The sequence below is a fragment of the Heloderma suspectum genome, chromosome 3, assembly GCF_057233095.1.
Source record: "Heloderma suspectum isolate Gila_16-S chromosome 3, 16-S_ref, whole genome shotgun sequence".
NCBI lineage: Eukaryota > Metazoa > Chordata > Lepidosauria > Squamata > Helodermatidae > Heloderma > Heloderma suspectum.
In genome coordinates this window covers 182,253,839-182,279,971 of record NC_139460.1, presented here as the reverse complement: position 1 = coordinate 182,279,971, position 26,133 = coordinate 182,253,839, and the positions used below count along the sequence as shown (strand labels likewise).

The following is a 26,133-nucleotide window of genomic DNA, read 5'->3' as shown; positions in this document are numbered from 1 at the left end:
TAAAACAGTAATTTTGGGAAGTGTGTCTTGAGATGTAACATTCAATTACATTATCTGGATCCTATCTGTACTAGAATTGTTGTTTGTTCTGTCACACTTACAAACCTACCTGTCATTTGCAAGGCCAGTGATAGAAATGAATGTGCCTTTGGATTCAGAAGTCAACCTGAAGTTGCAGAACATTATGATGTTACTAAGGAAGTGTTGCAATCACCCATATCTTATTGAATATCCACTGGACTCAACCACACAACAGTTTAAGGTAATTGCTTTAGGTTGCAACCCTATACACACTTATGTTGAAGTAAGCCCTATTGAACTCAATGAGACATCAGTGTAAACGTAGGATTGTGCTGTTAATCACTTAGAAGGTTTTTGTTAACTTCAGTGTTACTTGAAGGGCTGATTTTATTTGATCGCTCCAGGCAATCAAATAAAATCTGCAGAGAGCTTTGAAACCTATAGCACAGTTGAGGAGCAATTGAAGACATTTGCTCAGGATTTTAAGAGAAGCATGAAGAATGTACACCAAATCCTCTGAATGTTGAAGTTGCTTTTAGACTTTGGAAGAAATGTTAATATGTTATAGCTACCAAGCAAATTTTATGTTACAAACCAGAAATGTTTTGGTTTGTAATTTTATGTAAATCAACTAGGAAACTGTTAGTTGAAAGCTGTTCTAAAAATATAGTAAGCTTCTACAGCTGGCATTTAACGAATGTATTTCCTGATAATATTGTATAGTTCTTCCCTATTAGTAGAATGATGGGTATATTATACCTTCGGTAAAGGTATGTACCCATATGCCAAAATTATAGCTTCTTTCTAGAAAGATGTTTAATATAGTCAGTTATGTGGGGTGGAAACTTTTTACTGCTATATTTTTCTGTGGAAAAAAATCCATTTTTAGATGTGCATTGTTTCATAAAATCAGTAATATAATGAATGGATACAATACTAGTAAAATGGGGTAATTGGAATACTGTTCAGATGTTAAATTAAAGGTATAATTAACTTTTCCGAGATGACTATTACTAGGATGATGGGTATATACTGTATGTGTTCAATGCCCCCCCCCAAATCTAAACAATGTAAGAAAAATATGTGTTCCTGAGTTGCCATGTCTTAAATACTTGAAGGTATTCCAACAAAAAATAGTCTACACAGTAATCAAATTAAGCACTTAATTACCTTTTGGCAATTGGAAAAATGTAATTAATAATAATAGATAATAATAAATATAATATACTGCCAGTTATAGGTAGCTGGGTTTATAGCAAACAGTAATATCTAATAACCAGCCAGAATACACAAAAAGTGGCTCTGAGCACAGGTGCTTCTCTCTTTCCACTAACCAAGTGCAGCCTACCCTCTCCCGCCCCAGTGAAAGAAGGGCTGAGAAGACAAGTGGTATGGCTTCTCTACAGGCCTGAGTCCCTGCACTTCCCTTTTTTCGGCTCCTACAAGCAGCGATTGAGTCCGTTGCCTTCAGATACTGCCCCAGCTGGGATAGCATGCAGCATGCGAAGGAGGCATCTGACTCTTCCAAATGCCAGCTGAGTTTCTTTCTCTGTGCAGAGAGAGGCATGGAAGTCCCTGCTTCTGTCTGAAGAGACAGAGGAAAAATGGGTGGGGAGGGCTAGACGATGTCAAGGGAGGGGTTTGGAGGTGAGCCCCCCACCCCGTTGATATCTGGCCCACCAGACTGGTCCTGGGGGTGGGGGAGATCCAGCCCCGGGACCTAAAAAGGCGATGTGTGAAGGGAAGGGACTTGGCTGCAGCTTGGAGGAGCCAATCCTCCAAGCAGCAGCCAAGTCAAGCATCTCTTTTGTGCACTGTACTCTGTTGTGATTGGGGTGCCAGTCAAGTGCACAGTCGGCTTTGCTCCTGCTTCCCTTGCCCCATGTGGGGAACGAGAAACAGGAGTGAAGTGCACTCAGCTGATGCTTGCAAGAGCACCTACAAGCCCTAGCCAAGTATGCAGCACTTAGAGCACTGCTCCCTCTCCCAGTTGGGAGGGGGAGTGGCGTGCTAAGTAAGAGGAGTTCCCTTCTTATCTCTGATCACAGATGTGATAGCAAGGGGATTGCTCTACCCAGCTCCTCCTCAAGCCCCTGGTAACCTCTAGGCCAGGGGGTAGGCCTTTGGCAGGGAAGGAGGTAGGACCCGCAGAGGGAGCCCAGGCCGAATTAGGTCTTTCGGCCAGAGGTTCCCTATCCCTGGCTTAAGGGTTCTAAAATTAAATATGTGCGATTAACATTTCTAATAGGTAAGAGAGTCTTTCCCAGCTAAGTAAGCTCTCAGTAGCTTTACCTTCAGATCAGATTTCCTTAAATTCCACCCTAACCAATTCCTCACGAACAGGAACAGATGCTATACACCATTCTTTCTCTTCCTCCGGCTATTCCGGCTTCTTTTGGCTTTTAGAGTGATTCAGATGCTTCACTGACTACTTGCTGAAGTTTTCTCTGGTCCGACATAAAATAGGGAACCTAAAATGTATTATGTATAACTTGGTTTGCTCATAAAATTATCATGTTTGATATATTAAATTTAAAAGTATAGTTTATTCAGACAATAATTACAAATTTACTGAGTTTACTTTTGAATGTTTTTAATTTTAATGATAATATTCTAAGCAAACCAAGTTAATACAGACTACATTTTTTGTCTCTAAAGTTACAAAATAACTTTAGATATGTAAGGGAGCAATCCTAGGGCTGTTAGACGGCCATAGGATATCCTGTTTTCCGGGAACTGACCTCCCCGCACATCCGCGCTGCCTCTGAGGCAGCGTGGAACAGCCCCATTCTCCACACTCTCAAGAGGAGCACGAAGCGACCAAAAAGGGGCATGTCTGGGGGTGTTCCAGGGCAGGGAGGGTGGAAATGCCTGTATGACACATCCAATGTGTCGTACAGCAGCGTCCTCCCTTGCTCAGCCCTCCTGTTGCTAATTTTGTCTAGCCAAAAATGCAGGGCAGGAGAAGCGCAGAGGGAACAACCCCCTCTGTGCTTCTCCTGCCCTGATTTTGATAGGCTGTCACCTCCAAGTTTGGAGGCAGCTGCCTAAAAACCCCCAACTATTGGATATTTTTTAATTTCCCCCAAATTCCCAGTTTTTTCCCTCCCATCACCAGTTTTTTCCCATGGTTTCAAAATTTTTAGAAATCTTACATCTCAAGATCTGGGAGCAGATAATAATGGTAGTTTTACTGAAAAAGCTGCCTCAGTGTTAGAACCCTGGATGGACACAATCTAAACTGACTTCTAACAATCAAGAGTGCCTTTTAATCTAGTTTGTCCCTTAAGTAACATCTCTGTGTTCTTTTAAAGATAACGCAACTATATTTTCAAAAGTGGAGTTGTTTCATTATGTAGGTATTCTTGAATGTTTGATTATCCCAAAGAGTACTCTATGAAGTCTTTCACTCCCTAAAAGTATATTTTCCCTAAAGCTTATTCTGATGGAGCCAAACAATGACATTAACAATCAGACAATCACCTAAGCACTGAAATGCACACTTCGAAGTCGGACCCCTTTAAATATTCACCATTACTTTTCCCTGAAGTAATACCAGTGTATGGGTGGGAAATATGAATCATAACCTAAGTATAGGAAGACAGGCAGACCTAGGATTTGTCAAAGAAATTGAAACGTGAGACTGCTATTCTTCAGTGGTTCTGGGTTGAGGTAGTCTTTAGTTCAAGGAACTACCTTCTCTTAGTTGACAGGCAGGATCTTCCAACAAGAATGACACAAAATGGAGGAGTTTCCCCTCAGCTCCCATCTCAGCCCTGCCCTTCCTGGTTAGCAGGCAGCATGGTTCTGGGCACTGCTCATATTTGAATTTTACTTCAGCAACGTATTTGTTTTCCAGGAGAGAAGCATCACTTAGGGAGGGTCCTGGGTCCTGGTTTTGTTGCACCCATGGGTTTGTTGCATCTTCTGAGGTGATGGCCTTTCTTCCCCTGGCTTGGTTTTCCCCCCTCCCTCACTTGGGGTGGGAAGGCAGGTAGTGATATGAAGGCTAGTGAGCGCGCTTGCTCCATATCTTCCCTCACCACCCCACCTTCAGGCTGTGAGAGTAGCAAAAGGGCTGTTCAACCACAGTGACTCATCCTCCATATCACTCAGCCAGAACCCGTTTCACAGTGCCTCACAAGAAGTGGCCACCATATTCAGTGTCATAGAGGAGGCAAGCAACAGCAATTGCTCTTCTCAACCACAATTTGGGGGCCAGCACTTCACCACCAGTTCATTAGCTTCTGTGTCTCTTCAGCAGCCATAGAATGGCATCCAGCAGCAACAAAAGAGATTTGCCAAGAGATCTGTGAAGGTGTTGTAAGTAATACCTTAAAGGGTTCCGTGACTTCTTCCCTGCTTTCTGGGTTGTTGTTTTTTGCCTCATTCTCATCAATGGGAGAAGACCTGTGCACAGCAAAGCTACTTCCTGGTGGATGCACCAGTTGGATCATCCTCTCAGTGTGCCCGCTGGGGACCAAATGACATAAGGGAGCGTGGGCCAGCCTCACTGATGTCATTCAACCCCCAATTCTGGTTGCCTATCCCCATGCTAATGGCTTCCTGCTGGCAGAGACGCCCATGGTTTGCGCCCCAGTCACAATTAGGCTTCAGATCCTTCCATTTTTGCAACTGGCAGCCTGCCCAGACTTGCTCTGCCAGGGTCCCTTTCTCTACCCCAAACTGATCTTCTCCAGCTCTACACATGGAGGCTGGAACGATAAAGCTAGTGGGCTTGGAATATTCTAGTAGAATACTTGACACACTTTTCTCAGCTGAAAGGGACTCAACCAACAGGGTGTACCAAACTACATAGGCATGTTTCAGTCTGTGGTGTCAGAGCAGGAACCTTCAGCCTCTATTTGCATCAATCTCTATAGTCCTGGAACTCCTCTAGGATGGCCTTTAACTAGGTCTAAAACTCAGCACCCTATGTAGATAGCAGCCTTAGAGTCTGTATTGGCCATTATATATGGAGTCCCACCCACATATCAAAATCTTCCTAAAAGTGACTGTAAACCTTCCACTCGCCCCTCTGTGGTGCACATGTTCCTCTCTTAGCATCTTAGCGGGTTTTTTCAGGCATTGATCAAATCTGCATTTGAACCCCTTAGAACTATTTCCATGTTTTTCCTGGTTATTAAGACAGTCTTTTTAGTGTCCATCTTGGCATACAGGGTGTCTGAACTTGCTGCACTTTCTGCCCTCATAATCTTGTGCATTCTCCACAAGGATAGGGACTCCCTTCACCCCGGTCCCTCTTTTGATTTTGGGATGAAGAAGGGTGTTCAGCAGCAAACTATTTTGAGTCTGCCTACACCAAGGGGATATCATTCTTGTGAGAACTGTGCCTATGGTAAATGTACATGCAAGATGGAGTTTATTATTCATCAGCAGAATGGAAAAAGTTCACATTGACTTTTAATAGGAATGATGGTATTCCTTATAATAGAATATGTATGTGTGAATGTATTTAAATGGGCATTCAGTCAATTTTTGTGTTGTATATTGTGTGGTTAGTGAAATGTAGGTTTTTAAACTTGAATATGTTATGTTTCAGGTAGCACCTGAGGTTCTCTGAAATATTGGGCTTGTACAGAAATAAACAGGCATTTTTGTTTTTTTCACCTTTTTCATTTTGTTACTTTTTTTTTTGCATTTGTTGTATCTCCCTGCTATTGTTTTTGGTTGTCCTCAGCACGCAGATGAACAGGGTGTTACTGTCGACATCAGACCATAGTGTGTGGTGTAGTATCCTGCCTACAGCCAAAGAACAAGGCGTGATTTCAACAACTGGCCAGGCTGTTGGGGATGATGGTCTCTTGCGTCAACTTCATCCCACAGACCTGGACTTCCAGCTGAGATAATAAGCAACCTCAATTCAGTCATGCTTATCCCTTCTTGGGTATAGAGCTCACTATAGTGGTGGAACACACAGGCCCACCCTGCATCAGAGTGTCAGCAGACACCAGCTTTAGTGGTTGGGGAATGCTTTGCGAGGAAGTCTGGGAACCGGGCACATGGTCTGCAGAGGAATCTCAAAAAAGTATCAGCTTTCTGGAACTTTGAGGTCATCCACTTCCCCTTCCTCCACTTTCCCCCCTAGCTTCAGAATCAGCACATTCTAATTCAAATGGGCAACATGGCAGCCAAATATATATCAAGGGATAGGGGGGCATGAGACACCCCTCTAAAAGGAAGTCATCAGTCTGTTCTCCTGGGGAGAAAAACATCTACAATCCATAAAGACTGAAGGCTTCCGTCAAGTGATCCATGTCCAGGTGGACTGGCTCAGCCACCAGGATCTGGAGGAGTGGTCACATCACAGGGAGGCATTCCTCAACACACAGCTGGGAGGGATAGCTAACATCATAGAAAACTCAAAAGGATCTTGACAGTCTGGAATGCTGGGCAAGAACTAATGAGATTAAATTCAACAGAGATAAATACAAAGTTCTGCATTTAGGTGCACAAAAATCAAATGCATGAGTATAAGATGGTGGGAAATCTGGCTTGGGAGCAGTAAATGTGAACAGAATCTAGGTATCTTAGTGGATCACAAACTGAATATGAGACAGCAGTGTGATGCAGCTGCTTAAAATACTAATACAATCTCAGGCTGCATTAACAAGCATAGTATCCATCACAGGAAGTAATAGTTCCATTGTATTCTGTGCTGGTTAGGTACTGCATTTGAGTATTGTGTCCAGTTCTGGCACCACATTTTAAGAAGGACATTAACAAACTGGAGCATGTCCAGAGAAGAGTGACCAGGATGGTGATAAGGGGTCTGGAAATGAAGTCCTGTCAGGAACGGTTGAAAGAGCTGGCTATGTTTAGCCTGGAGAAGAGAAAGTTAAGAGAAGACATAGAAGTCTTCAAACATCTGAAAGGCTGTCATGCAGAAGATGAAGCAGAGCTATTTGCTGTTCTTCTAGAGGGCAAGACAAGAACCAGGCTGCCTTGGGAGGTGATGGGTTCTCCTTCACTGGAGGTTTTTAAGCAGAGGCTGGACAGCCATCTGTCAAGGAAGCTGTACCTGCATTCTGCATTGCAGATCATGCATTGAGCAGGGTTGGTGTATATGAGCATTAGGCAACCTGGTGCTCTCCAGATGTTTTGACTAAACTACCATCCACCCTAGCCAGCATAGCCAGTGGTCAGGAATGATGAGGTTCAAAACATCTGGAAGTTGCCCACCCCTGGACTAGATGATTTCCAAGGTCCCTTCTAACTCTAATTCTATGATTCTATAACCTGCCACTTCGGAACCCCGATCATGGACCTCTTTGCAGCTCCAACAAACAGTCATTTTCCAAGGGCCACTGCAAGATTTCAAAGAAGGAATGCCAAGATTGTAAATGCTCTACTCTTGGAGTGGCCAAGAGGTCTTCTGTATATGTTTCCCCCACTCTCCCTCATCCCAATAGTTATCAGAAGGATCAGAGACCAGTGAGCAGATGTTCTTTTGGTGGCACCAAAGTGGCCAAGAAGGCTGTGGTATGCAGCTCTCTTAAATGTATCATTAGAATAGCCATTGCCATTCATCTCAAGGTAGGATCTCCTACCTCAGGAACCTATTGCACCAGAATCCAGGGCTCCTAATGCTGCCTGCCTGGAGGTTGAGCAGGACATCTTAGATCACCAGGGCTACTCAGACAAGGTTATCTCCACTGTACTGTGCTCCAGGAAATCCTCAAACAACAGAACCTATCGGTGCCTGTGGAAGCCCTTTCTTTCCTGATGTCAGCGCTCCTGTAGGGGTCTAATGTCAGCAGGAATGACAGAGTGTAGAGTTCCCCCAAGAGGCCTGTCGGCTGGCTTAAGATGAAGCACATTAAGGAGGCAGGCCTCGGAGCTGTCAAGCATCATGAGTGAACTTGGAGCCCCTCACCCTCAGGGTCACAACAACACATCAAGAGATTCCTCATTCACCCTCCAACAGTCTGCAGGGTCACCACTTGAAGGCTGAATGTAATTCTAAAAGCTTTAACGAGGGGGGGCCCTTTGAATCTCTGGGAGCAGTTTCCCTTAAATGCTGACCTTAAAGTCTATCCTCCTAGTAGTAGTCACTTCAACCAGGGGAGTTTCTGCGCTGGGGACACCCTTCTAGGAGAGGGAGTGTATATTTTTCACCAGGACAAGATGATACTCAGGCCGGATCAGACTTTTATCCCCAAAGTCAACCCAAATTTCCATAGGGCTCAGGATCTGTTTCTTCTCTCCCACATCCAACCAGCCACCCCTCTAGGCATTCCCTAAATGTTTGCACAGCCATCAAACTACATTGATATAGCCACTGCTTCACTAGCACACTGGCTAGGGGAGTGCATCGCACTAGCATACTCCAGCAACCTTCCCGTTTCAGAGGGAATTGTAGTCTACTCAGTCAGAGTGGCACCAACCTTTTAGGAGAGGGACCCCTTGGAAGTGATCTGCTGGGTGGTCACTTGGTCCTTGGTTCATGCTTTCAGCATACATTACAAAATTGATACCTTTGCATCCTCTGAGGAAACCTTCAGCAGACAGGTCCTCCAGAGGGCTCTGTAGCAGAGTATACTGCTTTTTAACATCCCCACCCAACATGGCCTCCTTCACACAAGGAGAGAAATGGAAATTCTATACACACCACTGAATGTCTGCTTTTCTAGAATGAAGGAGGCCAGCTGGTCCCATTCTTCAGGCTGGCTCTTCCTCGGAAATGATATTTTGCTTGGCCTATATGTTCCGTAGGTTGTCTGTAGTTTCTCTCCTCCGCATTTTTCTTCAACAAAGCTCTCTCTCTTACTAAGATTAGGTTTTTAGGAAATCCAGATTTTAGGTTTGCATCTGTTAGACAATCTTCTTTGGGTTCCAGAGTTTCTATGGTGACCACTTTACTTGATATTGCATTCATCTAGTTCGTCAGGCCTGAGGTTGTTTCCCACCAGAAGGCATTACAGTTAAGTTCTTGAGAGTTCTGCTACAACTGCAATTTCTAGAGCTTTCCCTTTTGAGTCGGTGTGAGAAGGGCGGCAGTCTGGAAAACTGTCCACATGTTCACTTCACACTGTCACATTGATATATTTGTCTCCTCAGAGAAAAGTCTTTGGTTTACGTGTTCTCCAAAATGTTATTTCTAGCAAATAAGAGAATATAATCTCACCCTCAAGATCAACTAATTTCTTTTATGCCAGAAGGGAAAACGCCTCCCTGGAACCACTGGAGAAAGGAAAAGTCAAATTTCCCATAAGTTTCCATTCTTGGGAGTTTGTGTCGTAGTCTTTCCACGTGTTTTTAAAAATAGAAAACCTGAAAATCAATGGCAGAAGTAAGAGCCAGTAGATTTTGGTTTATTGTTTTTGGATGTCTGAATTTCTCAGCAGTGGTTTAAGCCTGGTGGGTTGTCCATCCGATTCTCTTCCTTCAATATTTCTTATAGTTATGTGCCTTTTAGTGCACTTATATAATTTAAAAAACATTCGTGTGTGGCTATATATAGTTTTCATTTGTAATCGCTAAGGAAGTTACTTCCTGGCTCCAAGCTTGGTCTGAGAGCTGAGAAGATGCCCCTCCCCCTTGGTGTCATTCTTGCTGGAATACCCTGCCTGTCAAGCGAAAAGAGATACTTATCATTATTAAATGTATCTTTATTAAATCCAAGGAGCCCAAGGCAGCATACATGATCTTCCTCCTCTCCCATTTTATCCTCCCAACAACCCTATGAGGTATGTTAGGCTGAGAGTCAACGATTTGTCCAAAGTCACCCAGTGAGCTTCACGACGGAGTAGGGACTAAAACCCCGGTCTCCCCAGCCTTAGTCCAACACTCACCAAACTGGGTCTAGTTTTACTTCCCAAATCTAAATACCCTGTAACACTTGAAAAAATGGTTTAATAAAATGATTTGGAAGAAATGAAGACATCTTTACAAACACGATTACCAGAAGGGCAGGAAAAACTAGCGTGTAAAACCAGACATTTCTAATGCAAATTTGATATAATCCGAGTGTCCTAAATTGTGTGTTTTCTCACATCAAGGTTGATGAGGAACTAGTGAAGAGTTCAGGCAAATTTCTACTCTTGGATCGCATGCTACCAGAACTAAAAAAGCGAGGACACAAGGTATTGTTTGTGGTGTCAAAAAAAACTACTTGAACACTTGGGTTAAGGTTACTGAGGAGTCTTTGCTCTATATAGGTGCTGCTGTTCTCACAAATGACACGAATGTTGGATATTTTGATGGACTACTGCTATCTGAGGAATTACCAGTTCAGTCGCCTGGATGGAACCATGTCCTATGCAGAAAGAGAAGAAAATGTAGGTGACACTTTCCTTAAAGGCATAAGCTTAGCTTTCTTGGTTCTTCTGAAGTTCTTTATAAACCACAGCAAACAATTTAGTCAATAATGTAGGAAAAGGGACAGAAGCTTAGCTGGAGATAGGTGAGTGCTTCTGTAGCATAGTGCCTTGGACCGAACTATTAATCAGGAAGTCCCTGTCTTCAGTGCTTCCTTTGTCGTGGACTCATTAGGAGGCAGCCTCAGCATCTTCCCCCTCCCATGGGGATCATATTGGTCAAATTTACAGATCTGGTGTAAGGACTGCAAGATAACATATTTAAAGCATTATATAAATGCTGCATATTATTATGTCTTAATAGTTTGTGTCGTGAGGTGTGTTGATAATAAGTTTAGGCAGAGTTTCTCCTGATTAATTGAGGATGAGAGGAGAGCTGTGGTTGCACCTAGTTTAAAAATGATGGACATCTTGAACTCCATATACTTTTGACTTCATCTGATGGATTTTCATTTGGGCAGGGTTCCATAGTCTATCGTATAGGTGTTTTTTGTTTTGTTTTCAGCTTGCTATTCACTAGGAAGAGAGGACACTTGCGCTGTTTCCAAGATTCCAGTGTTCTGAACCTTCTCAGCCCCACACTTTGGCTAAAGGTGCTCCTTCAGTATGGCACTCCCAACAAACACATAAAGGGGTGATCTGTGGAGAAAGATGTGCTGAGGAACAGTAGCAGAGTTCTTGGAGAAATATTCAAATAACAAATTGCCAGTGCTGGTAGAATATTCATACTTTCCTCTAATTGTAGTTAAAAACAGAGTCTAGGCTCTGTAATGTTAAACATAATAGCATACCAGAGCACAATTGACACATGACACTCAACCCCACTCCCCATAGTTTTATGTGGTTAAAGCAGGAAGGTGCCTCACTTTGGAGTGTTGTATGTTGATAGACGAACCAGCTAGCTTTCCTATTTTGTGTTTCTTACAGTTTGCTTAGGGAAAGCATCCCCTTATTCTACATCATATTTCTGTCTTTTACAGATGAATAACTTTAACGCAGATCCAGAAGTGTTTATCTTTCTGGTGAGCACGCGCGCTGGAGGTCTTGGCATTAATTTGACTGCAGCAGATACAGTAATCATTTATGATAGTGACTGGGTATGTTTTGCATATTGATACATTTAAATTGACATAGGTCCTGATCCCAAATGGCTATGTGCTGAGTACCACTCACAGAGAAGGAGTTCAGAGTCCTGTTGTAGTGGAAGCCATCAGCAGTGCCCCAACAAGTTATTCCTGAAATCTGGTGCAATTTTAGAAACATTTCTTCAATGCAACATGATGAGTGATTGCCTGAGGGGGGAAATTATAGTCATATTCTCCCCTCCCCCCCCCTTAAATTCAGGCTGAGGTCTGCCATGAAAAGCCTGTCTGGTTTTGCTTAAGCATGCCAGCTTCTCAGGCTAAATTGACTTTTTGGGCAATCCAGAAATCGGCAAGCAAGTGTTTTTGTGGCGGACTTTTATTTATTACATTTATATCCCGCCTTTTTTCCTCTTGCAAGGAACCCAAGGCAGCTTACATTATCCTTCTCTCCATTTTATCCTCACAACAGCAACCCTGTGAGGTAGGTTGGGCTGAGAGTCTGTGACTGGCCCAAAGTCACCCAGTGAGCTTCCATGGCCGAGTGGGGACTAGAACAAGTCCAATACTCTCCCCACTACACCACACTGGCTCTCGACATGGGCAGATAAGGTGACTTCTAGTTTGGAACAACTTGTAGGTGCCGATGATGAGTTGCTGTTGTTTTCTGTGTTTTATGCCAAATATATATGATGTGCCAACTATGGCTGAATGGCAATACTTGCAATTGCAGGATTGGTTAATATCTAGGTTTCTCCCAGCCACTTTTAGAGCATCAGAGCTTCTGTCATTATTGGAAGCACTTTGTCTGGTCAGGCAAAGTGAGTGACCCACAATCCATGTCTATAAATACTTGTTATTGGTGAATAAATATGATGTACAGGAATAGAATATGGTTCCTGGTTTTAAGCAGGAATAGAATATGGAATTGGATTGTCTCAATCTGCCTAATCAGTGGATTGCCGCTTTGGCATCTATACCCGTTGCGTCTACGAATCTTAGGCTGTGTCTTATTCAGAAAACTTTTGTTTCGTGTCTTTTGACACTGCAGTGTCTCTTTAATAAGGGATTGTCTAATTCAGCTAATTGCTGTCAGTACAATGCAGCTAATGCTTCTTTTAAACATGTGTTTTGGCAATGTCCAGTAGTTGCTTCTTTGGGGGAGGAGTTATTATATGGATACATTTTGTACTGAAACAATCTTTAATGTTCGCTGATGTACATGCTCTTTTAAATCATTTACCCCCTTCATGGAAATCAACGAATGGTCAGCGTAAATGGATTCTCCACGTCCTCTTGACAGCTAAAAGACTTATATTACAACATTGAAAGGATAAACCCTCACCTCTTTTAATAGTATACCTTATAATGCTTTCAAGATTTGAACAGGTGGCATATAGAAGCCACCTTCAAATGGATCCTTATTTGGATATCTGGTCCGCCTTTGTTGAAGCCTGTGTATAATTGCTAGAAGGTTGTATTTTCATATATATGCATTTCATAAGTATTCATTGCTATAGATATATACAGATTCATGTACTTTAAAAAAAAAAAAAACCTAAAAAAAATTAGGGAAAGCATGCCAGCTTCTATGGCTCACAGAAATACTGTGAAGCTTACAAGATTTTGTTTCAGAAATTCAAAGTTCATTTAAAGTATTTTATATTTCTTATCCCTATCCTAACTAAAAGCCTTAGATCAAGTTACAACGTTTAAAAAATCAGATGAAAATAACTTTGAAAAATACAATTTAATAAAAGCCTAGCTAAGCCAGATAGGATGGGAGAGCTTAGTGGCAGAGCACATACTTTGCATGTAGTAGGTCTCAAGTTCATTCCTCTGCACAGCAGGTAATCGCTACAAAGCATTAAGGAGAAGGTTCACTATTTCTCTTCCCACCCCCTGCCCCAGCCATTCAGTGCTGGGGCAGGTCTAGGGGAATGTAGAATGTCCCAGATTCAGTCCCTAGTATCTCCAGTTTTTAAGTATCTCAGAGCAGGGAAAGACCTCTGCCTTAGATGGCTACTGCTAATTAGAGTAGACAGAAATGGGCTAGATGGACCAGTGGTCCAAGAAGGCACCTTCGTATAATCATAGGATGCTTTTCCAAAACATCAGGCACTAAATAACCAGTACAGGGAAGAGAAATATTGAGCCTTCTCCATAATAATAGCTACAAGAGATCACCAACTTTGTTATTTTTCTGAATAGCTGGGTTTCTTTGTATCCCCCCACCCCACTTTACTTCTAAAACAAGTCTTTGAGAAGAGGCCAGAATGCTTTACTTGGGGGAAACTTGTATTGCCTGAAAAAAAAATGAAAACATTAGTCTGATACTACGTTAGTTATAGAATAGTACAACTTTGGTTATTGAATTCCTTTTCACATCTTTTCTTTCCTTAGAACCCTCAGTCTGACCTTCAGGCCCAAGACCGTTGTCATAGAATTGGCCAAACAAAGCCAGTGGTTGTATATCGCTTTGTAACTGCAAACACCATTGACCAGAAGATTGTAGAGAGAGCTGCAGCCAAAAGGAAATTAGAGAAGCTGGTTATCCATAAAAGTTAGTAATAATTCAATTTTCCTTATAAATCCATATTGAGTTTTTCTTTGTTGGACTAGTAACTGTGATAGTCACTTTTCTAAAATATATATGTTTTGCTGGTGAATTTGTAATACTCTCCCTGTTAATAGATTTCCATAGGACAGTCATTACTGATGGCAATTTCCACCTGGATGACATAGAAGACATGGTTTGGAATGAAAAAATAATAATTGGGTACACATCATGAACAGGTTGGCATCAGTTTGTGGAAGCAGTTATCCAGATCCATCAGTCTGTTAATCCGGATCCATTAATTGGCTCCCCACCTCTGCAGAGGCTCCAAGTCTTTACGGCAAAGTGTGATTCTGTCTTGCCTAAAGGTGGCAGTGATAAGACCTCTGTTAAAGAAGAAGAAACCTCCCTGAACCACATCATATTGGATAATTTCCAACCAATCTCCAATATTACATTCTTGGGCAAGGTGTTGGAGCATGTGATGGTTTCTCAGTTCCACAGGTTTCTGGATGAGACTGATTATTTAGATCCATTTCAGTCTGGCTTCAGGCCTGGTTGAAAGAGATTGCTTTGGTCATCTTGGTGAATGATCTATGTTGGGGGGAGTATGTACAGGGGGAGTGTGTTCATGTTGGTTCTGCTGGACCTCTTGGTGGTTTTTGATACCATCAACCATGGTATCCATCTGAGGCATCTGTCTGAGATGGGACTGGAAGGCACTGTTCTATGGTGGCTCCAGTTTCTTGGAAGGGTCATTTCAGAAGGTGATGTTGGGGATTCCTGTTCAACGCCAGGGCTATTGGCCTATGGTGTCCCTCAGGGTTCCATCTTATCCCCCATGCTATTTAACATATACATGAAACCACTCAGAAAAATTGTCTGGAGATTTAGGGTTTAGTGCCACCAGTATGCTGATGACACTCAACTTTATCTCTCCTTTCCATCTAATCCAAGGAAGCTGTTCTAGTTCTAACTTGGTGTTTGATGTTGGTAATGGATAGGATGAGGGAGAACTGAATCTAGGCAAGTCAGAGATGCTCTTGGTTAGTTGAAAGGCAGACCAGGGAATAGGGACTCAACCTGTGCTGGATGAGGTTACACTCCAGCTGAAGACTCAGGCTTGCAATTTGGGTGTACTGGCTTCAGCTCTGAACCTGGACGCCCAGGTTTTGGCGGTGTTCAGGAGTGCATTTGTGCAGCCGAGGCTAGTGTGCCAACTGTGCCTGTTCTAGAGATGTGTGATCTGGCCACTGTCGTGCATGCCTTAGTTACATCCCATTTGGACTATTGTAACATGCTCTATATGGGGCTGCCTTTGAAAACTGTTTGGAAATCTCAGCTTATGCAGAATGCTGCAGCCAGATGGTTGACCAGGGCCAACTACAGGGAGCATGTGACTGTTAGAACAGCTGCACTTTGTTATAACAGCTGTTTCCAGGCACAATTTAAAGTTTATATGACCTATAAAGCCCCATATGGCTTGGAGCCTAGCTACCTGAAAGTCGGCTTTCTCCGATACCAGTTTTAAGATATTCGGGGGATGCCCTTGTCTTGTGCCATCAGAGGCATATTTATTGAGGGACACAAAAGATGGCCTTCTCTGTGGAGGCTCCGGAACTCTCTGTTGTCCTTCAGCTGGCAGGTAAAAATATTTTATTTAGGAAGGCCTTTGGCATTTAGGCTGATTTGCAGCTGAAGGGGTTTTTAATTGTTTGGTGCTGTTTATTTCTTTCACTGGGTTGTGTGTCTGTGTGTGTGTGTACTTTGCTTTCCATGATGTAACCATCTAGGTGTCTCCACCTGAATCATGCACTGCCACTGTTCAAGGCAGGTCCTGTAGGTTGGTATCAGAATCATCATGCCAGAGCATCAGACCATTTGTCATGTGGCAATTTACCACCAAAGTTCAAGGCAGAGAATAATTTGCTTTCTCTCAAACATACAGAAAAGGCACACAGTCATAGTGAGTTTATGTTGAGTCTAGTGAAGGCAGGCTTCAACTCAAAGGATGATGACATCCTTTTACCCTTGTGGGCTGGATGTTGGGCAGTAATTTCATATGCCAGTGTACCAGTAATGCCTGTTGGATTCTTACCATATATTCCTCACTCTGTCACACAACCAGCCACAATGTTTACTATTATGCATAACGTCCTTCGTATTTTGTCATACTTCAGACAGTCTGCACTTCCCTTCTTCTGTGCTAATGCACAGAAGAACATAGTTGCCCATGTTGTTTTAAGTCGTCCAAATGAGTTTGATTGTCTGATTCCTGGGGTCATCCCATGAAGCTGAATGGAATGAGATTCAAGACAGATAAAAGGAAGTAGTTTTCACACAGTGAATAGTTAAACTATGGAATCTGCTACCACAAGATATAGTGGTGGCTCCCAACTTGAATGGCTTTAAAAGGACAAATTAATGGAGGATAAGGCTCTCGCTGGCTACTAGTAATGATGGCTGTAATTGAAGGCAGTATGCCTCTGCATACCAGTTGCCGAGAACATGAGCGGGAAGGTGCTGTTGCACTCCTGTCCTACTTGTGGGTTTCCTACAGGCAGCTGGTTGGCCACGGTGTGAACAGAATGCTGGACTAGATAGGCCTTTGGTCTGATTCAGCACAGCTCTTAGGTTCTTATGTACCTGTCCTGGATGGGGCTGCACTCCCATTACAGGGACGGGGCATAGCCTGGGGGTGCTCTTGGATTGCCCCTGGGGGGCCAAGTACCCTTGGTGGCAAAGAGCACCTATTACTAGCTTCAGCTAATATGGCAGCTACAGCCATTCCTGGACAGGGATAGCCTGGCCACAGTACTCCATGCATTGGTCACCTCAACACTGACTGTTGTAATGCGCTTTATATGGGGCTGCCCTTGACACTGGTTCTGAAGCTGCAGCTAGTGCAGAATGCAGTGGCTAGATTGCTCAGTGGAGCTTCCTGTCTCGCACATAGGACTTCTGTGCTGAAAGCTCTGCACTCGCTGCCAATGAGCTACCAAGCCATGTTCAAGGTGCTATTGCTGTTTATAAGACCCTAAACAACTCAGAAGCAGTTTATCTGCAGACTGCCTTCTCCTGTATAGGTCTCCTTGATCTTTATGTTCTTGGGGGGAGGCCTTGTTTACTATATCACAGCCTGCTCATGTGTCACTTGGCTGTGGTGCAGAGGAGGGCCTTCTCCATTGGGGCACCTGCAGTGTAGAATGATCTGCCCATTAAGATTAGGCGGGCTCCTTGTATGGTTTGTTTCCACTGACAGCTTAAGAGACATCTATTTGTCTGGGCATTTTCTTGGCCACTAGCACTGCTAGCTACCCTTGATTATTTTAATGAGATATGTTATTGTTTTATTACTGTTTCATTGATTGTTTTTATTTTATTTTATTTTATCATTTTATTTTGTGAACTGCGTTGGGATTTTTAAAAAAATGAAAAGTAGTATAAAAATTTCTGAAATACATAAAATGAATGAATAAAATAGCCCTGCAAGTTACATTGAATTCAGAAATGACATGCTGTTCAACAAAACAAGAAAACTGCTCAGTGACCCAGCCAAGAAAGAGAACATATTTGTTCTCTTGAGGACACATCCACATTCATGTCATATATTCCACCACTCGATGAGCCTCTTACAAAAATGTCAAGCAAAATGGATATGAAGGCCACCTCAATTGCTCAGAAAATAATTGATATCAGAACAGTGAGAGGAAGAATTATTGGAAGATGTTTTGAAGTCTGATCTATTGCCAATCAACAGTTCATTTGACTGTGATGGCTTCACAACAAAACCAGCTAAACATGTTCTATTATTGGAACTGGAGAAAACATTAGGCAGGGAACAGGTGGACGCCACATCAAGTTTGAAGACACATTTGAAAGTGTGTGGCAGTATCATTTTCACATTTCTGATTGCAGCCGATTAATTTTTTCTTCGATAGCTACATCAAGGAGTGTGAAAGGCTCTGCATCTAATCCCCTAGAATTGGTGGCCATTGACTGTAATGTAGCCATCGCTATCCAGCTTCAGGGACTTTTAGAAAGATGCTGCCTTGCGACAACTGTCTCAGTTTTAGCAATGCTAGAAGATTGTTCTGTGCTATATGCCCCTGAGGAAGGTTGATCTCAGTCAAAATGCTTTGGGCTGTTTGGTAGTTTGAAGAACATTAAATAATTTGTTTATAAAATATATTTTTACAGGTTTCGTCTCTTCCTTTGCTGCTTCTGTTTTTTGGTACCGCCCCCTTATTTTCCCCCCTTGCAATGAAGTCTAAGCCAGAAATACTACTTCAGCATTTTGCAGAAGATGCCAGTACTTAAGATGTACAAGTATTGCAATATAATACACAGACTTTTGATGAACTCAGTTCTTTTGGTACACAAGCAGAAAGGCGTAGCACTTTTTACAAAGGCAGAGGACTGCCTGTTTGTGTTATGACTGTATACGAACCTGCTGGATGAAACCTTTCAGCTATCTGACTCATGCATTTCTGGATGGTATGAATCTGATGGCATGCTACTACCCACAAAAAACCACTATATCTTCCCACTCAACAGCTTGCAGTTTGCAGCTGTCCACACAAAAAGATGTTGACGTCCATTGCACTATATTTTGCAAATGCGTCATTTGCAGACATCATGCATTGTGATACATGTATTTACAGTGATATATTCATCATTTATCATGCGTGTTTAGCTACTGGCAATGTAGTATTCTGTCAGCACACTGGGTTTTTGTTATTAAACAATTTCCAATTATAATGTTTTACAACTTGGAATTATTTAATTTTTTTCATAAATTTCTGTATATTTTCAGAAGGTTTTCTGACACAGCTTTAAGGGTGTTGCCACTGTCTTTCTTACACCAAAAAATCCCTATAGTTTTGACATAAATTTTATGGATGTACGTGCCATGGTTCATGAGAGACATGCTGCAGGAGGATGGCTGGCAGCCATTTTGGAAAATGTCTTCCACAAAGATATGCCAATCTGCTTATGATGTCTACACATTGTTTAAATTCAAAAGTATGTCTTCTATGTTACTGAAATGGAAATTGCCATCAGTAATGGCTTTTCTCCAGAAGTCTATAACAGGAACAGGACTACATAATATAATGCACAAATCTTAATTGTCTAAGACAGAGTTGTATATATGAGCCCTTTTCTGCACACTTAAAAGTTTTTGCCAACTAGTTTGCCAGAAGGTGTTTACATTCCCTTGGGTAGAAACAGAAGAAAAAGGAAGTTCAATTTTGGTAGGAGGAGATAAGGCACTGAACTGAATAGGTTCACAAAAATACATAAATGGATGGAAATATATAGATTAAAATGCATGCTGTTTCCAGTTTGTTAATTTGGTCCTGTTTCACTTCAGAACGTATACCAGTTGTTTTTGAGATACCCCATTGGATAACCAAGCCAAGTCCAAACAGGCAAACATTACTGCAGACTCAAAAGTAAACTGAAATGCAATAAACACTTTAATGTAAGAATCTAATAATTAGTGTGCTGGTTACATGAGCATAATTTGAAGCTTCTTTGTAATCACAATATCAGCACTGAAAGAGAAATTTGAGGTTAACTATAAAAGAATTGCAGTTGACAAAACTGGCACTGCAGATGTAATGAGTAAGACAGCTAATTGTGCTTTTAGCATTGCAGTGTGGATAATATGACTCCTCCGCAACACCCTCCTGGACTTAACTTGCATTTCAAAGCTAAACTAAAACATGCTACGTTTTCTAACTTCCCCTCAACTTCCTCCTGCATGAATGTCAAAAGCTAAGCTAAAGTATTAGTAAGTTCCTTTAGGCCTGTAAAGGGTTATATATAGGCACTAAAGCACCCCCCCAAAATTCCTAGTCTAAAATTGAAAATTAAGTGGTCTAATTAAAAAGATTTTGGAACTTAAGGGATTAACCCTAGAAGTGTTAGAACTGCTGCATCAATTCTCAGATCTTAAATCTAAACTGTAAATTCAGTTCTATAACCTAAATGTAATGGCACCTAAATGATTAGCCAAATCGGGGATTAAAAGGGTTAACCAAGTTTGGTTCTAAGACAGCTTTAAGTTTGGAAATGATTCCAAGTGAGACGCCTGGAGTTCAGAAAACATTCTAAGACCTATCTTCAGAAAGTAAAGGATTCAGTTATTTGCATGTTAAAGTATAAAATCTAAATGTCAAAGTGATACATAGTTACCCAGATCCTTTGGTTTGGTGAAGATCAGAAGCATTACCTTGATGACATGCTCCCCCCGGTGCATCCTCCTTGAACTCACTGTCACCTTCGGTCATCTACACCCCTTCCCAGCCATTGTTCATTCCATAATTATGGCTTACCAATCCAACAGGCACTGAGTAAGGACATCCTCGGTACCCCGTATCATCACAGATGCCCAACACGAGCTAGTCAGCAAAGGCTTTCACTCTTTGACTAGTGTCTGAGCGTGCGTCAGCGCTCAGCTCGTCTCTGCTGTTATGTCAGCAGCTGCAAAGCCTTAACCAAAGTACAGCTTGCTGTGACCTTGCCGTAGCTCTGCAGCAAGCAAGTTCATAGCATAGCAAAGCCTGCTGCACTTTTCCAGTGCAAATTTCAGTCAGTGGTGTTATAATAACATTAATTGTTACGAAGTCAAAAGTCCAGAGTTTCTTGTAGATGGGTCAGAGGTCCAGAACATAAGTCTGGGAGCTTCTTAAATAAGAGCCTCGCGTCCTTTAGAGGGCATTCTTGTAGGTTTTCCCAAACCCCTTAATCAGACTATCCAATCATTTCAGGACCAAATTAGCCATCTGTAGTTGAAACAGCCTCTTCAATCTTCTGCTAGCAATATTATTTAACAATTTCAGTGCTGGATTACCAGGTGATACATTTGCAAGATCTAATGCAACAGAAATCCATCATCTAAACCTGGGATGCACAACAATGTTGGTCTCAAGGGCCATAGTGGGAGTCTGTTGGTATACAGGGTCTGCACGCTCATACACACACACACACACACTTGTGGTAAAGTAGCGATGTTGGCTGCTTCAGGGTTGCCCTGAGACCCCAGCCTGATTGCAGCTTTACTGCTGCTGTTAGCAGTAAAGCAGTGATCCTGCCAGCACACTGCAGGGTGGGCTGCCAGACAGGGCTTTTTGCACCCCTGATCTAAATCTAGAATTCTTGTTTCTACATTAATAGCATGGACCATAGATTTGTGGGAGGAGTTCTTTTTTCCAGTAGTTGCCCCTGAAGAAGACATATGCTGAGTGTTTAAAATTCTAGTGGAATTAGTCAGGTTTGATTCATAAAGTGGGTAGGAGAAAGAGTTACTAAGACCAGGCAGGATGACTTACCACATGTCTTCTTGTAACAGTAATGTTGCTTACTTTGTTCCAAGTTGGGTAACAGTGTAAGTGGGATGCCCTTCAGGCTCAACCAGCTCAGTTTTGTTTTTGTTTTTTGCTTTAGTTCTACAGTAGCCAAAAATAACGGTGTTTTCATTATGTAAATGTGAATTCGTGTAATTTAAGTTTTCTTGTAGTAGATGTAGCACTGAAAGCCTGTTTGGACAAAAACATTCAGAAAACTCTCTCATCTTTAATTGTGTGTCTTCTGCATTGAGATGTCTGTAGGGCAGTGTGTTGATGAATGAGTACTGTTGAACTGGTGATGCGACCGCTGTACTTGCATTAAGAGAATCATTGACAAAGTGGTGATGCTGTAACTAAGGTGTCTTTTTCTCATTGGTCTTCAAGATCAGTTTAAAGGTGGAAAGTTTGGAGTAAACCAGTCAAAAAGCTGCTTGGACCCCAAGGAGTTAATGGAGTTGCTGCAATCCAGGGACTATGACAGGTGTGTTCTACTCATAAGGGTGAGCAAGTAGTTAATATAAGAAGAACATAATGATTAAATAAGCATGAGGCAGCTTTGCACAGAAAAATAAAACCTTGGATGGTGGAAATGTTTTGATGACTAAAGCTACAATCTGAAACACATTTACAATGGAATAAGGTCCACTGAACATGGTTGCACTTTCTGAGTTACCATACATAGTATTGAACTGTAATTTGCTTGTCTTTTTGAAAATAATCTTTCTTTCCTCTTATAGAGAGATTAAAGGATCAAGAGAAAAAGTAATAACTGACAAAGATTTAGAGTTACTGCTGGACAGAAGTGACCTTATCAGTAAGTACAGATGGTATTGATGTGTGTTATTTATTTGGTTGAGTCACATTCTCCAGCAGCTAATTTAAAATGTCAGCTCTCTGACATTGTAACGCATGTACAGTTATTAGAGGAAAAGTGAGCTCCTCCCTCATTGGGTTTTTATGTGTCTTGATTGGTCAAGGAGGCACAAACTAAGGCCTAATTAAAGACTAATATAGTAAAGATAAACAATTGTCCAGTTTGTGGCTATTGAATTAGGATGCAGGTAAAGGCTAAATCACTGAATGTTATATTAAAACTCTTAACACATACTAAAATACTCTGAAGAAAAAGATGTAAGCTTAAGAGGCTTAAAACAATATTTTACATACAATATAGAACAATAGCGATTGCACTACATGTAACCTAGATAGCAGGAAAAAATTAAAATGCTTAGTGTACATCAGGAAGCTATTCTGCTCAAATGGGAATCCATGTTAGACATCTTTCACAGTTTTGGGTGCATGCCAGTCCAGGGTGGCCTCTTGGGATCCATCAATCCCCTGTGCGGTGATCAGATGAAGAAACTCAGCTTCTGTTAAATCAAAAGCACATTTTTCCAATTTGGCATAGAGATGATACACTCACAGGCATTAGAACACATATGTGGACATCATGTTGGCTTATCATCCAGATAGATGATCACAAAACAGTTGAGCTTCATTCATAAGTACAGGAAGACAGATGGGACATTGGAAAGCCCGAACATAGTTATTTTGTTTAAGGCCTGGTAGTCATTGTATAATCGGAGCTCCCCACATTTCTTTTTAGTGAATAGAACTGGGGGCCCAGCTGGGGAGGTTGATGGGTGAATAAAGCCTAGTTTTAGGTTTTTCTAAATGAAGTCCCGTAGGGCAGCCAATTCAGGCTTAGTGGGGAGGGGAGCGGCATGCAATAAAATGCCTGCTGTAGAAGGACACCATGTGTAAGCTAAGTGCTGAAACATCCCCAGCTTCGCCCACGCTGCGCCTTCCCCATTGGGGAAGACGTGGCTTGGATGAAACCATTTCATGGCCAAAATGAAGCTGGGGATGGATCATGGGCATGGGAAGCCTCGGATGGTGATGGGGGCATGGCTATGCCCCTGATCTTATCCAGTCCCCCACTCCAAAAGTATTCCCCACCCCTGCTTTATATCCTCTGTTCTGTCAGCAGCATCTGCGAGGATTTGTGGTCTGCCTTGAGGGGGAAGGCTGTGCAGGGAGGAGTAGAGCACAGACTCCTGTTGCCAGGCAGATGGGCTAGTTTGATGAAAGTGCCAGTGAGAGTGACGCAGACTTTGGAGCGATTGCATTTACTGGCCATTCTTACCTGTTGCCTCTGTTTGCTAGAAGACAGATTGGGAAGATCACTGAAACAAACCAGGGATAAGCCATGGTTCTGGGTTCTGGTAATCACAACCCAGAGTTAGAACAAGCCAGTGTTTGTAACCCAACAAGAAACCTTGACTCCTAATTGTGGTTTGTTGCTGGAAAACAAATCACAGGTTGTTTTGCAAATGTGGGTTCGGACGTAATGACAAGCTGTAGTTGAACAAACTACAAGCATTATGTGTGAACACAGCCACTGGCTATTAAAAACATAGCTATTTATTTTCAGAGGGGTAACCATATCTCTTGGAGCAAAAACAACAAAGTCTTGTGGCACCTTAGAGGAATAAATGTATTATTGCATAATCTTTTCTGGACTATAGTCCACTTCATCAGATGCACAAAGTGTCATCCAGCGTTTCAGGCTATTTAGTCCTTTGAATTGTGTGATTTCCTTTTTTCTTCTAGAGCAAATGAAAATCTCTGAGGGACTTAAAGAAAAAAAAGGAATGCTCAAGATAGTAGAGAACACTGAAGATGCCAGCACAGAAAGTATGCTTTGAAATATGGCCAGCTTGTCCTCGTAACCTGAACATGAACACCCTTAGAGCAGTTACTAGATTGTTGATCTCAATTCTCAGAGTTCAAAAACTTGTTTCAAACTGTATTATTCTCAAGAAAGAAGGGTCTAAATGTAACATTGCTATACTTTTGGACTCTCTTTTTGATACCTGGTGGATTTTAGATAATTTTTCCAACTTTATATAGCAGCTAGCCTATCTGATTTGTACAGTTTTCTTTAGACATCTTGCTAAATTACTTTTTAAAACGATATTTTGACTTCTTGCCTTCATTGTGGTTTTACTTGGTTTTATTTGGACAGAGAGAAAGGCTTGGTGTACTTGTTTACAAACCTAAATTGTATTACATTAGTTACTGGTAAATTACTAAATAAATTCTGTATTAGGTTGAAAATGCGGGTTTTTGTTTAGCATCTACATCTGACAGGTATTGCCTGTTAGCCTAATGCAATCCTACAGGTTCAGCTGTTTCCTAGAACCACTACAGAGGATTGCATCACCCAGCTTGAAAGTGTGAACTAGGAGTTTTGAGTATCTCCTTGCCATGAACCTTGTTACTGTCAACATTTGGCATATGCCATTCTTTTGCCTACCACACCTCTACACCTTTTGAGTTCTTTACAAAAAAAAAGTATTTGTTTTGGGTTTTGTCAGCAATACTTTGGCCTGCAAGTATATCTGACAGGTGGTTACTAGTTTCTGCTCCATACATGTTTACTCTGAATCTGTTGAAAGAGCCAAGGAAATTCATTTAAAGGTGCAGTCCAATGCATTTTAGACAGAAAGGGTCATACGTGCCAGGTGGGGGATGCTGGCAGTTATAGGACTTTTTTCTGTCTAAACATGCATCAGATTGTGTTCTAAGGCAGGTAGAGAATTTAGGGTACTTCTTGAAGCTTTGCTTATTTTAATTTTGCAAATGAGAAGTCTGGATAAACCTGAGTAGCAGAGTTAGCCCCCTTGCTCCTCTAAATGAAGCCAATTACATTTTGGTTTGGTTATTATCAGACCACACAGAAACATCTGTTCTCAAAGCCATTAGGTATTATATTCCACTTGCTTGAAAAAGAAGGAATTGGTTGTGTACTAATGAGGTATCTCCAGTAAGAAGTCTGATTGGTTTTTTCCTTGTCAACTATCCCAAGAAAATTGTTGCATTTCTTGTATACCCTTATAAAAATGAATGTTACATCAAAAGAAGTTGTTGTTCAGTCGTTCAGTCATGTCCGACTCTTTGTGACCCCATGGACATGGCCTTCCTGTCCTGCGCTCTCTCCCGGAGCGTGCTCAAGTTCATATTCATTGCATCAGTGATGCTATCTAGCCATCTCATCCTCTGCCGTCCCCTTCTCCTTTTGCCTTCAGTCTTTCCCAGCATCAGGGTCTTTTCCAGGGAGTTTTCTCTTCGCATTAGGTGGCCAAAATATTGGAGCTTCAGCTTCAGTATCTGTCCTTCCAATGAGCAGTCAGGGTTGATTTCCTTTAGGATGGACTGATTTGACCTCCTTGCAGTCCAGGGGACTCGTAAGAGTCTTCTCCAGCACCACAGTTCGAAAGCATCAATTCTTCGGCGCTCAGCCTTCCTTATAGTCCAGCTCTCACAGCCATACATTACTACTGGGAAAACCATAGCTTTGATTAGACGGACCTTTGTCGGCAAGGTGATGTCTCTGCTTCTTACTATGCTGTCTAAGTACAAGTACTTTATTCTCAATTTTTCAACCTGTGTTGCAGAAATGACTAAACATTTTCCATCTCAAGAGATAACTGTTGGAGCAACAAAACTGAGAACAAGCTTTTGAGTTTTACTGAACTCTAAGAAGGCATTAAAGCAACAGTGAAGAAAAGGAAGTATATTAATCACTCAGATGGGTAAAAGGACTGTTATCTGGTAGAATAAGGAGAGCATTCAAAGATCTTTCGGGCTGCCTCTACCCTCTGCAGGAGGCAGGGCCTGCTTGCACCTTCTGACTCCTCTGCTGGCAGAGGAGCTCCCAACTTCCCAGACTGGCTCTGCCTTGTGATTGGGAAGCAGGGTCTGTGTGGGCTCTC

General features: G+C 42.0%; 1 protein-coding gene across 3 annotated transcripts in view; it reads left to right on the top strand.

Annotated features, from left to right (window-relative positions):
• Nucleotides 1–25,274, top strand: part of HELLS (helicase, lymphoid specific) — a 66,176-nt gene extending 40,902 nt beyond the window's left edge. The window contains exons 15-22 of one of the 3 annotated variants that reach the window (XM_084845148.1): nt 124–262; nt 10,044–10,127; nt 10,203–10,322; nt 11,342–11,383; nt 13,847–14,006; nt 21,740–21,836; nt 22,093–22,169; nt 23,969–25,274. In XM_084845148.1, the coding sequence (XP_084701274.1) occupies nt 124–262; nt 10,044–10,127; nt 10,203–10,322; nt 11,342–11,383; nt 13,847–14,006; nt 21,740–21,836; nt 22,093–22,169; nt 23,969–24,063 (814 nt within the window). In that variant the 3' untranslated portion in view covers nt 24,064–25,274. Of the gene's footprint in view, nt 1–123; nt 263–10,043; nt 10,128–10,202; nt 10,323–11,341; nt 11,459–13,846; nt 14,007–21,739; nt 21,837–22,092; nt 22,170–23,968 lie in introns of all 3 variants that reach the window. The other 2 variants (XM_084845147.1, XM_084845149.1) reach the window with 2 other exon arrangements.
• The last annotated feature ends 859 nt before the right edge of the window (nt 25,275–26,133 follow it).